The sequence below is a fragment of the Macaca nemestrina genome, chromosome 4 (genome assembly GCF_043159975.1).
Source record: "Macaca nemestrina isolate mMacNem1 chromosome 4, mMacNem.hap1, whole genome shotgun sequence".
Classification (NCBI taxonomy): Eukaryota; Metazoa; Chordata; class Mammalia; order Primates; family Cercopithecidae; genus Macaca; species Macaca nemestrina.
The window spans coordinates 4,609,931-4,623,224 of NC_092128.1; the positions used below are offsets into that span (position 1 = coordinate 4,609,931).

General features: G+C 43.2%; 1 protein-coding gene across 5 annotated transcripts in view; it reads right to left on the reverse strand.

The window, feature by feature from the left end:
* The window catches only part of LOC105474942 (dipeptidyl peptidase like 6), a 1,161,442-nt gene that overhangs the window by 165,921 nt on the left and 982,227 nt on the right, over positions 1 to 13,294 (reverse strand). For all 5 annotated transcript variants that reach the window (XM_011729883.3, XM_011729885.3, XM_011729882.2 and 2 more), the window contains exon 8: positions 10,563 to 10,683. In XM_011729883.3, the coding sequence (XP_011728185.1) occupies positions 10,563 to 10,683 (121 nt within the window). The remainder of the gene's footprint in view (positions 1 to 10,562; positions 10,684 to 13,294) is intronic.

Consider the following 13,294-nt stretch of genomic DNA (forward strand, 5'->3'; position numbering starts at 1 on the left):
AGGCTATAGCTTTTGGTAGCACTTATGTCCATACACGCCAGCTTCACCACAGCCATAAACTCACAGTAGGTGTGGGCAATGATTCGAGTTCTGCAGTAGGGCAGCTGTTTCAGCAGGATGGGATGTGGAGAAAAGAAAGCTACTCCCCGACACATGACAATGATACCCATTATAGTTATGCGACTGTGTGTGAGAATGGTGGCATGGTGCAGTGGGTCACAGATGGCCACATAGCGGTCAATGGCCATGGCGAGGAAGAAGCCAGATTCCATGGCAGTAAAGCTGTGGATGAAGAACATTTGGGCCAGGCAAGCATCAAAGGCAATGTCATGAACTCTGAGCCAGAACAGACAGAGCATGCGGGGCAGTGTGGATGTGGAGAGGACAAGGTCAGTAACTGAAAGCATGCAAAGAAACAGGAACATAGGCTGATGGAGGCTTCTCTCTGCCTTCACCACAGCCAGCATGGTCACATTCCCCACCAAGGCCACCATGTACATGGAGCAGAAGGGAATCCCAATCCAGGCATGAAGATGCTCTAGTCCTGGGATGCCCATCAGCAAGAAGGTGACAGGAGATGGACGAGAAGGGTTGAGAGGAGGCATATTTTTATTTTCCTTTGCTTTCTTTATGTGTTCTTCTGAAAATAAGGTTGCTATGATAATATGATCACAATCATATGCTGATAAATGGGGTGATTTTGTTCAGAAGAATCTTTAATTATCTGTTGTTGTAAGCTATCCAAATTCATAATCTGAAGTGTTTAAATTCACTAGGACCAGAATAATAAAATGATTACTTACAATGTAAAAAAAAAAAAAAAAAAAAAAATTCCACATCTCTAGACCCTCTCATCAAATGCAGATCAAAAATATTAAATAAAAAAAATAACAGTATGACCATAAAAATATTACAGATAAAAAATACAGCATATCAACTATTTCAATAGCCTTTGCATGGTGTTAGGTATTTATAAGTGATCTAGAGATGATTTAAAGTATCCCGGAAGATGAGCACAGGTGATAGGCAAATGCTAAGCCATTTCACATAAGGAACTTGAGCATCCTCAGACTCTGGTATCTGATGGAGAGGGGTGGGTGCAGTGGGGTTCCTGGAACCAGTCTCCCAAGGATACCAAGGGACAACCGTAGAGCTTTCTTCATAGGGCTCTCGAGAGATTACATAAGTTTATTTGTGTAAGGCCTGGCATGGAAGAAAGACTCACTGAAAGTTAGATACTGCTATTCCTATTCTATTCATTCAGTATGGAAACTACGACTTAGCATGAATTCAGATGGTCTAGAATCTGATGAGCTATGATCCTGTGTCCCTGGGCTCCTGGTAAGAAGACCATGTCCTTCCCAACGTCACTCCAGCTTTTTCCTTTATCCTTGGGGATAAAAAGTGAAACTCATAATTAAAACGAGGTTAACAATTACTGTTGCTTTTTGTTAATCAGGTGTTTTTCTGCTGAGGGAAGTTTGTGGAAATGGAAATTCTGATAAGAGTGATCATGGAGAAACCATATGATTTCCTTGTGGAGGTTTCTAGAATATATGAGTTTCTCTCTGTGAATTAACTCATTCAATAGTATTTTCTGAACCTTTATTAAGTACTCAGAGATTCACTGGTGTTATGGGAAATATACAGTATAAAATACAGTTCTTGACTTTAAGTAACTAGATTTATTTGGAGAGGCAAAATTTGAAATAATTGGTTGTCATTACAAACCATCTTGATTCAGATGACAAGAGCTGGAAGAATACAGACATGAAGTCAGTAGTGAATGTGATGACTGGACACACTGGGATTGGCATGCTATGGCTTTTGGGTCAAATGTGGCATGCTGCCTCTTTTGTATGTGCTGAGAGCTAAGAATTGGTTTTGTGTTTTTTAATAGTTGGTAAAAAAAGAAGAATATTTAATGACATGTGAGAATTACATGAAATTCAAATTTCATTGTCCGCAAATAAAGTTTATTGGAACACAGCCATGCCATTTGTTGCTTATGGTCTACGGCTGCTGTTTTGCTATGACAACAGGCTTGAAGTTTATTGGAATAAAGTTTATTGGAACACAGCCATGCCATTTGTTGCTTATGGTCTATGGCTGCTGTTTTTCTATGACAACAGGCTTGAGCAGTGGCAATGAAGACCGTATGTCCTGCAAAACCTAGACTCTATTACCCGGCCATTTACAGAAACAGTTTACAGACTGCTGGGCTCAATGACTGCTAACATCCATTTCAGCTCCAACACTCCCTCCGTGATTAGAGAATCAATAGCCATGTGATATCCTTTCAAGAAAACTCAGATGAACGTAGGTAAGTGAGGGCATACACTTTGTGTTACTACAGCAGAAAGCTGGTGGTCTGCCCATGATTGCAGACAGAGAGATGGTGCATTAGGATGTGCTGGTGTTTCCTGGTGACCCACCTGGATTTAGAGTTTGGTGCTGAGGCAGCCATAATGCTATGATTGCTATGTTGAGAGCAGGGGATGGCAGGGGAGGGTCTGGTGGGAGTCGGGGTCAAGTGAGGCACAGGTGCAGTTGGACCCAGGGGGCTAAGAGGACCTTGGCAGCCAGCTTGACTTACCTGTGGCAATCACAGTCTATGTTTTATGCTCCTGACATTCTTAATTCCTGCCTTAGAACACTGTTTTCATGTCACTTCTTGCAGAAATCTAGAAACCCAGAAATGTCTCACAGGTTCCGAGAAGCACAGAAGGAATGGACCTCTTAGGCCACCTCAGCCATTTCCTGGTCAGAGCTGACTGAGCTTCTGCCAAACAGCTTTTTGGCTTTTCCTCCTTATCTCTCAACAAGTTAAATTCACATGTTCTTCAAGTCAAGATCATTAATACTTTATGGAGCTGGAGACTAGCGCTAAACAAGGAAAATACTCATTTCAGTTACATTAAATACCCAAAGCATTCAGCCTCCTGCTCAGATGATTGCTGTTTGATTTAGCCAACGCTCCATTGCACAGTACCTCATAGGTCTGATAGCTTCGCCAGACACTGATTACATTTTAGATATTTTCATCATCACTTTTACTTTCATATCCTCCCTTAGAAATCATAGATGAAGTGGAATATAATTTTTTTAAGTACTCAATTTCTTTAAGAGATCACAAGGCATAATTTTTACCAAGTCACAAGAACTTTGGGGCTCATAAGGAGAACACCTGTCTGTCAGGCATCAGTGGCAACTAAGGGTGTGATTTCAGCTTGGAGAATCTAAATGTGGACAGAAGGTTCTTGAAGAGGTGTTCAACACGGTATCAATAGCATTTCTAGGATGATTGGGAACTCAGTGCATTTTCTATGTGAACATACTAGAGACAATATTTTATGAGTGAATAGAGCTTCAGAGTTTTCAACACTGATAGGTTCATCAATTCCACGTTAATGCTTCCAATTCCTGCCAATGCAGATGAAATAGTGGAGCGGGTGCCTCTTATTTTACCGAGTTTGGGAAATTACAGGGTAAAGCAACAGTAGTTGTACCACCAATATGTAGAGGTTACCAGTGCCAGGCATTATTCTAAGAGCTCTATGTGTATTAGCTTATTTTAATTTCCTCTATGACCTTACGGAGCATATACTGCTGTTATCTTTGTTTTGCAGACAAGGCAGCAGAGACACAAAGAGGTCAAATATTCATCCAAGTTCATACAGCTTTTACGTGGTGAAGCTTTTGTCTAAACACAGACACCATCACTACAAAGACTCTGCCCTGCTTTTCCACAAAGGTGCTTTGTCAAGCTAATCACAAGTTTCTGCCAATTTACTGACAGCGATGTCCTTGTCTAACCAACCATTTCCCTTCATGCAAATAAGAGATGTAATCAATAAGAGGTCCAAATAACTCCAAAGCTATGGTTTACATAGTAATGTACATATTTGAACATCATTCCAATTCCCATTGTCCTGCCTGCTCCATAACTTCTTTAAAAAATATCAGTATGGTCACTATGATGTATGACGGGTGTAAAAATCCACTTTGACCTACTACCTGGGAGCAGTTTGCTAGCAGCTGAAGTGCCCTAGCCAGGTTTCAGAGACAGTTAATATTTGAAGAACCCATTCAGGAATCTACACTCCAGGGGGCCTCCGTAAGCACCTCAAATATCAGTCTCCAAATGTATGTCAGGGAGTTTTAAAAACAGCATAAGAGGTTGGGCTCAGTGGCAGGCTCCTGCTGTCCCAGCTGCTCAGGAAGCTAAGCCGGGAGCCCAGAAGTTCGAGGACAGCCTGGGCAACATAGGGAGACCCTGTCTCTAAAGAAAAGTAGCATACGTGGCATTAGAAATGCTTTCTCAGATACAAAGATGGTGTGCTGATTTCCTTCATCTGCATCTGACAGTCCAAGGCTGCTGCTATTCATTGAAGACTGTACCAGTTACTGATGGTCACGACTGGCTCTGGTCCATTCACAACACGTAGGAAACAGGTACTCAGCACACTGGGTATCAACGTGACACAAGGCACACAAAGTGTACAAAATATCTAACATGTCATGAATGTAAATTAAAGCCAATGTGCGAGTTTCTCGTGAAGTGTTACTTACGTTTGTTTTGCTTTCACGGGAATTAGAGTTTATGGGAATCTGGATGGGAAAAGAGTTCCCTTTTCTTTTGGTGAATTTGTGTCCTGTGGCAAACAGACCCTGAAAACCATTCCACGATCCCCAGGAGTGCTTTCGTTTTCATAATGTCTTTTCTTCCATGAAAGTGTGAAAATCCACTTTGATCTACCACACTGTACTACTACTACTACACGCTCTCCACCTCCTTGAATACTCAAGACAATAAAGCATGGAATTGCGCCACCCCCAAAATTCATTAACTGAAATCTATCTGCTTGGGGCCCACCTGACCTTTTGCTGATACCTTCTGGAGCACTTCATTGGAACAGAAAAATATTAGGTCATGAGTGCTGACTCTTTAAAGATGCTTTAAGAAACGATGAAGCAGTGCAAGGCAGGCCTTGCCTCACGCTACCCTTGTACTCCCTGGACATGAACAGGACACACAGATGGAGGGTAATGGTCACACCACCAGGGTTTGGCGCTCATCCGGCAGGACTGAGGGGCCTAGCTTAGGAACGGCTCTGACCCTTTTACAGCGGGCCTGATTACATCACAAATGAGAGCATTTTGAGTTCCAGCTCAGGAGGTGCTAAACCTCTCTCCAGCAGCAGAAGTTCTGGAAAGAGGTCCTTTCTGGCCAGACTAGTCAAATCCCTACTTCCTCCACGCTGGCCACCCAGTGAGGGCGGCAGATAGTGTGGGAGAGTGGAGACAGTCTCTCTGTGGGGCTCCCAGGTAGGTGGAACCAGGATGGGAGCACCTTGGGGACTGTGGCAAGGGCTGTGACTGGGAGGAGGGGGCCTCAGGAGTCACAGCAGGGCTGCAGAAAATGGGGAGAGTGCCATGGAGTCCAGGGGAGGATGGTGGACTGGGCAGGGTGGAGCAGAAGTGAGTATTGTTGGCAGGAGACTTCCCATCAGTTACTCCTCATCAGGGGCTGCCTGACTGCATGGGTCCTAGAACCACACAAGGGGAACTAGCACCGGGGGCAGCTTCGAGAGTCTCATCTAACATGATTCCTGCTGACGTGCATGGGGAAATGCTTCCATGCCAAACTGGGTCTCCCGATCTGATCACATTTTTCAAATACCTTTATGTTCTGGACTAGTTAAGGAAAATCCAGCCCTGGAATTTCATCCATGCCAAATCAGATATGAAATAAATACCCTTTGGGCCCTTTTCTCACTTTCTCTGCCATCTCAGGCTGATGACTCCAGGCTGAGCTCTATAAATATCTTCTCGAGTTCATCATCCCTCACTCTACCTTCACTGCCCTTTGAGGGGATAAGATCTTTTATATACATAAGGAAAGACGTTGTCCTGCAATGACCCTAACATGTTCCAGCTTTCCACAGGGCTGTGAGTCATTCCATGATAATGTCATATAACTGAATAATTATATGTATTTTGGATATGCATATGCATATGACTGCTTTGGTAATAGAAGTATGGATGATTCATTGTTTAGCTGAAACATTTAATAACTTAAAGTCATTATTAGCAAATTATTGGCCAAAAATTCTGTGCTGTCCCACTATACCTCGTGTATATGATGATAACGAAGATGATGGAGACCATCCTGGCTAACACTGTGAAACCCCACCTCTACTAAAAATACACACAAAAGAATTAGCCAGGCGTGGTGGTGAGTGCCTATAGTCCCAGCTACTTGAGAGGCTGAGGCAGGAGAATGGCGTGACCCTGGGAGGCAGAGCTTGCAGTGAGCTTAGATAGTGCCACTGCACTCCAGCCTGGCTGATGAGTGATTTTTTTTTTTCTCAAAAAAAAAAAAAAAAAAAAAGAGTAGTTTATAAACAAAGAGTGGCACTGGAAACACAATCAACCCTGTAATGGCAGTAACAAAGAACTTTCATCAAAACTTGGAGAATTCCAACTCTTTGCCCATATGCCTACATACTAGGAACTTTGCAAAATTACTGAGCCTTGCATCAAAGTGCAAATTCTTAACAGAACACTCATTCACAGGCCTCAAAATCTTCAGTAACATCTTGCGTTTAGTTTATGAATAAACAAACTTTAATAAACTTTAAAAAGTTGTAGGACTCTATTAAGCTATCTTTAGTTTTATATTAAAATCAAAATTCTATGTAATTTTATGACATTTTCCCAGAAGCATAAAATGAAGATATGCATTTTGCTTATCAAAATCAGTTTGTGGCCACCATGAGCCAAAGGTCTCTCTTTAGAGAATCAGCAAGACAGACACACTGAGTTCACAGCCAGTGCTAAGTTCACAGCCAGTGATGAGTTCACAGCCAGTGCTGAGTTCGCAGCCAGTGCTGAGCTCACATTCTGGCACATGGGCGACTGCTTCAGTAAACTGGAGCTTTTCCCACTTTGTGTGTTTAAAGCTTAGGTCAAGGGATGGAGACTCCCAGAAGCCTCTATGGCTGTCCACCTCTTCTCTTCCTCAGTCTCCAATATTTTGCAACGTCTAGTATGTTTAAGATCCTTTTTGGGAAACAAAACAAATCAATAAGGCATTTTTCTGCCAACAAGTTATGGACTGCAGTGGCTGTTTCCCACATACACAGTTTATCTTCTTAGAACTAACATCTCCAAGCGAATGAGCCCCTCTGCAAATGCTTTAGGGTATTTTCACTCTAATCTCCCCCCGATTGCTGAACTTTTTTAAAGGAAGAGTTTGGAATTGAAACAGTTAAGTCACAGAGTAGGCAAAAGCAATCGTCAAAGTTTACTTTCCCATTATTAAAAAAGGAAGCAAGATTCCCCAGGGCTCCTGTGCTCTCAGCCTCAGAAATCTAAGCATCAGCATATAAACCTTCCAGGGAACAACACTAAGTAGATTAAGCTGCCACATCAACTGTGATTGATTTAAGATATTTAGGGCTCTGTTATCACATCAACACAATTTCATGTAAATGCCTTAAAGAAAAAAGTCCTTTCAATGGATTTGCTAAAGCAAAAGCCTAACGTGAATGGCAAAGCAATGAACTTTTTATTTTATTAAGAAGATACTAAAAAAGATATTTTAAATCTCCTGGTTATGGATTTTTTAGGGAGATTAGTCCCAGACAATGCCTAGGCTCTTGCAGCCAAAATTCTAGGGGCCCTTTCTCTTAGGGGCGGGGGACACACCTTGGGGTCATTATTATTTGCAATGATCTCTCTTGAATTTTCAGGTCAGATAATTTCTGTTCTGTGGCAGAATGACCACCTGGGTAACATTGCCTTGATACCTATGTCTTCTTTTTTTTTTTTTTTTAAACATCTTTTTTTCCTTTGTGATAAAAATGGTACTAACAAATAATTACAATAATAGTAATAACTACATAATTATTATTTTTATTGTTATAAGAAACAATAGCAGCAACTGTCCCTTGCTGACCATGTCATATGCTGCATGCATTCCACTCAGTCTCACACAGTCCTCAGAAAGTGTAGTGTTTGGGTCATTCTTCCCATCTACAGATGAGCATGTTGAGGTCCATGGAGTGGAAGACCCTTGTCATGTCCCGTGACTGGGCCAGGTCTCCACCCTGGGTCCCTGCAGCTCCACAGCCTTACTTTGAACCACTCATGTTCTGATCTCCAGCCCCCGGGTTCTCTTCCCTATCCAGATCTCGAGCCGATCTTATACCCAAGGAAAAGAGCTGTTAGTGGGATCTCAGATGTCAGGGAGCAAACAGGACCTGGTTTTCTAGTTGCTCCTAGGTATAAGGCCTTTTTCTTCACACAAGGGCAGCATTCAAGGGGCTTTAGAGTCCTCATTGTCAATAGTCTACTGAGTCCAGGGGGCAGGCAAGCCCCAGAGGCTCAGGGATTGCACCCCAGGCAGAGGTGCAGCCCCTCCAGAGTTTCCCTTTGTGCTGCTGCCTGTGCCTCTTCGGTGGAGCTGGGGACATCTTGGGACATCTGGGACACCATCTGGGACACCATTTCTAGGGCTGTTTCTGCACAGAAAAGGCATAACTACAGCAGACTGTGTCCCCTCTTTCATTCCAGTGGCTTTTTCAGGTGTGGCCAAGGACTCATGTGACAATAAAATCTCAGGGTTGATTCTCCTGGGGCTCAGAAGGAAACTGGACTCTTCAGCATGCTCTGAGCACGGGCAGCCACATCGGAATAAACATGGGGCTTCGAAGGTGACCACACAGGGGAGGCCAGCCTCATGTGGATGCTTGGGTTCCAGTATGTCTGTTAAAGATGAGCTGCTTAGCCCCCAGGACCGTGGCCGTCTCCGGAAGACAGACTTAGGGAGAAAGCCCTTGGAAAGGGATTTGAAGGAATATTCTAGACTGATGGAAATGGTCTATGTCCTGACTGGGGCTATATAGCATATACATTCGCCAAACTCATCAAACTGTCCTTATGATGTGCATTTTATTGTGTACAAATTATACCTCCATTTACAAAAATTAAAAATCAAGTCATAGAACTTTATGGCTTCAGTGAAATTATGCTAGGAGGTAACACTAAGCTTGCATATCCATCTGCTTTATAATTTATGATGCGTAAAGCCACTAAAATGCAGAATACCAGCCTGAGACATGCACAGTACTGGGAGAAAGTGATACTGGCTTGAGAAAGCACGCAGAATTTCCCTGACCTTCCCTTGACCCAGCCTAGCAGGGTGAGTTATTGCTGTGACCACACGGTCTCAGGCCAGGAGGCTGAGAAGAACTTGGGTTGTTCATCAGCCCCATGCTGGAAAGCATATGCTTACTCTAGCCACATGTGGAATTCTAAAAAGGTAATTATCCTGAACTTGAACAATGACTTTTCCCAATAAATATTCCTTACCCTTGTGTAAACTTGGGCCAATTATTTAACCTCACCATGCCTCATCTGTGAAATAGAACCTTGCTATGAACTGAATGACTGTGTCCCCCGAAATTCGTATGTTGAAACCCAAATCCCCAAGGTGATGGGGTTAGGAGGTGGCACTTTTGTAAGGTGATGAGGTCATGAGGGTGTTGCCCCTATGAATGGGATTCATGCCCTTATAAAGAGATAAAGAAATAAAAAAGATTCATGCCCTTATAAAGAGATAAAACAACCAGAGCTCTCTCTACTCTGCCAGGTGAGGACATAAGAAGACAGCCATGTGCAAGTGAGGAAGAGAGCCCTCACCAGACACTGGGTCTGCCAGCACCCTGATCTTGGACTTCCCAGGCTCCAGAGCTGTGAGAAATACATATTCATTGTTTAAGCTACCTCGTCTGTGGAATTTTGTTACATCTTGTTACAGCAGCCTGAACAAACTAAGACAGAGGGTGGAACGAAGTAACAGAAAACAAAGTGCTTCCAGCAGTGCCTGGCAGCTAATAGCAATCAATACCTGGTTGTTATTGTTATGATGAAGGGTCATGAGCATGGAGACAGGTTATCAAAGTGTAAGAAGAGAGCTTCCCTCTCTGATTTCTAGTTATTTGATAATGTATACGGCATGACTCTTCTGGCGCAAAAGGCAAACCAGGGGTAGAAAATGTCCAGCAAGGTGGAGGTGCTCTCAGCAGCAAGTCACTCTGATGATTTATTTGGAAAGATGTAACTCATTCTTTCTTTTCCAACTGTCCCCTTCCCACGGCAAATGAGGCACTATGTCTTGGAGTGGGGTAGACACACGTGCATTTGCAGTCCCTGAGCATTCCTGGAAGTTACCTCCTGATATAATAAATCTCCCATTAATGGGCCTCCTGCCCTTCAGGGATGAATTGCAGGGCCCTGCAAAGTCCAAAGCCAGCACACCTGCCCCAGGTGAGTGTGCAATACTGCAGGCCCCTGACAACAGCCTGATGCTATTCCCCGATGCTGATCAGAGTGATCCTAAAAGCTCCAACAAAATCTTTTAAATTTTGCAGAACCACAAGAAACTGGAGTTTAATTTACAGTTAAAGTCAAAGAAAAAAGAAAAAGAACCCAACTCCAATGTAGCAGCAGCAGCAACCACAAATCTTGCTTTTTTCTCTCCTTGCGCATCTTACCTTCATATAGCCAGTCACTGAGGCCGTTGTAAATCACACCTTCCTTCCCAGTGGAGACCACGCGGATGGCCTGTTTCCCGACATGTGCACAGTAGTAGATATTGTTTTCAAAAATAAATATCTAATTTGGAAAGAGAAAAAAAAAAGCATACTATTAAGCAAGGAAGTGGTTATAAATAGGTTGTTCTTAAAAAATCTGAAATCATCAACCCGGTTTTCATTTTCCTTTTGTACTTATTAGATAGAACAAAGGCAGTCTCAAAATTCTTAGAGGTCTACACACCTCCAACAGAATATATCTGTAAGGATTAATCAGAGGCTGAAATTCCACATTCTTCACCCAATGTTATCACTTACCATGACTGGACAATTTGTAGTCTGATACTTCTAGCTACTTAAAATCTGATATGGTTTGGATTTGTGTCCCCATCCAAATCTCATGTCGAATTGTAATCCCCAATGTTGGAGGCCAAGCCTGGTAGGAGGTGACTGGATCATGGGGGCAGATTTCTCCCTTGCTGTTCTCATGATAGTGAGGGAGTTCTCATGAGATATGGTTGTTTAAAAGTGTGTAGCCCCTCCCCCTGTGCTCTTTTCCTCCTTCTCCAGTTATGTAAGTTGTGCCTGCTTCCCTTCACCTTCTGCCATGATTGAAAGTTTCCTGAGGCCTCCCCAATCATGATTTCTGTATAGCCTGCAGAATCATGAGTCAATTAAACCTCTTTTTAAAATAAATTACCCAGTCTCAGGTAGGTCTTTATAGCAATGTGACAACGAACTACTACAGAAAATTGATACTGAGAATGGGACATTCTTACAAAGATACCTGAAAATGTGGAAGTGACTCTGGAACTTGGTAATAGGCAGAGGTTGGAACAGTTTGGAGGACTCAGAAGAAGACAGAAAGATGAGGGAAAATTTGAAACTTCCTAGAGAATTGTTGGGTGGTTGTGACCAAAATGCTGATAGTAATATAGACACTGAAGTCCAGGCTGAGGCCGTAAGAGGAGATAAGGAACTTACTAAGAATGGCAGCCAAGGTCACTTTTGTTATGAATGAGCAAATAGATGATTGGAAACTGGAATTTATATTTAAAATGGGAAGCCAAGCATAAAAATTTGCAGCCTGACTATGTGGTAGAAAAGAAAAATTCGTTTTCTAGGGAGGAATTCAAGCCAGCTACAGAAATTTGCATAAATAAAAAGGAACCACGTGTTAATCACCAAGACAATAGGGAAAATGCCTCCAAGGCATTTCAGAGACCTTCGAGGCAGCCCCTCCCATCACAGGCCTGGAGGCTTAGGAGGAAACAATGGTTTCATGGGCCAGGCTCAGGGCCCCACTTCTCTGTGCAGCCTTGGTGCCCTGAATTGTGCCCACACCAGCTCCAGCCATGGCTAAAAGTGGCCAAGGTACAGCTCAGGCTGTTGCTTCAGAGGGTGCAAGCCCCAAGCCTTGGTAGCTTCCACTTGGGTTAAGCATGTGGGTGTGCAGAGTGTGAGAGTTGAGGTTCGGGAGCCTCCACCCAGATTTCAGGATGTATGAAATGCCTGGATATCCAGGCAGAAGTCTGTTGTGGGGTGAAACCCTCATGAAGATCCTCTACTGGGGCAGTGCAGAGGGGAAATGTAGGGTTGGAGTCTTCACACAAGAGACCCCACTGGGGCACTGTCTAGTGGAGCTGTGAGAAGAGGACCACTCTATTCCAGACCCTAGAATGGTAGATCCACTGACAGCTTGCAGCATGCATCTGTAAAAGCCCCAGGCACTCAATGTCACCCTGTGAAAGCAGCCAAGGAAGCTGAACCCTGCAGAGCTACAGGGCAGAGTGGCCCAAGACCATGGGAGCCCACTGTTGTATCAGTGTGCACTGGATATGAGTCATGGAGTAAACGGAGATCATTTTGGAGCTTTAAGATCTAATGACTGCCATGCTGGGTTTCAGACTTGCAAGTGGCCTGCAGGCTCCTTTGTTTTGGCCAATTTCTCCCATTTGGAATGGGAGCATTTACCCAATGCCTGTGTCCCCATTGTATTTTGGAAGTAACTATCTTGCTTTTGATTTTACAGGCTTATAGGCAGAAAAAACTTGCCTTGCCTCAGATGAGACTTTGGACTTGGATTTTGGGTTAATGCTGGAATGAGTTAAGACTTTGGGGGATTGTTGGGAAGGCATGATTGTATTTTGAAATGTCAGAAGGACATGAGATCTGGGAGGGGACAGGAGTGGAATGATATGGTTTGGATGTGTGTCCCCACCCCAATCTCATGTCAAATTGTAATCCCCAATATTGGAGGTGGGGCCTGGTGGGAGGTGACTGGATCATGGGGGTAGATTTCCCCCTTGCTCTTCTCATCATAGTGAGTGAATTCTCATGAGATCTGGCTGTTTAAAAGTGTATAGCACCTCCCCCTTCACTCTCTTTCTCTTGCTCCCCCATGTAAGATGTGCCTGCTTCCCCTCTACAATGATTAAAAGTTTTCAGAGGCCTCTCCAGCCATGCTTCCTGTAAAGCAGAACAGTGTGTCAATTAAACCTCTTTTCTTTATAAATTATCCAGTCTCGGGTAGTTCTTTATAGCAATGTAAGAATGGACTAATACAATATCAAATTGGATTACTTTTGCAATCCAATTTTTCCTACCAATTAAGATTGATGGGCTGGGACACTGTAGATCTGGGTTTTATTCATTCAACAACATTCATTAAAAATTATTCAGTGAGCATCTAC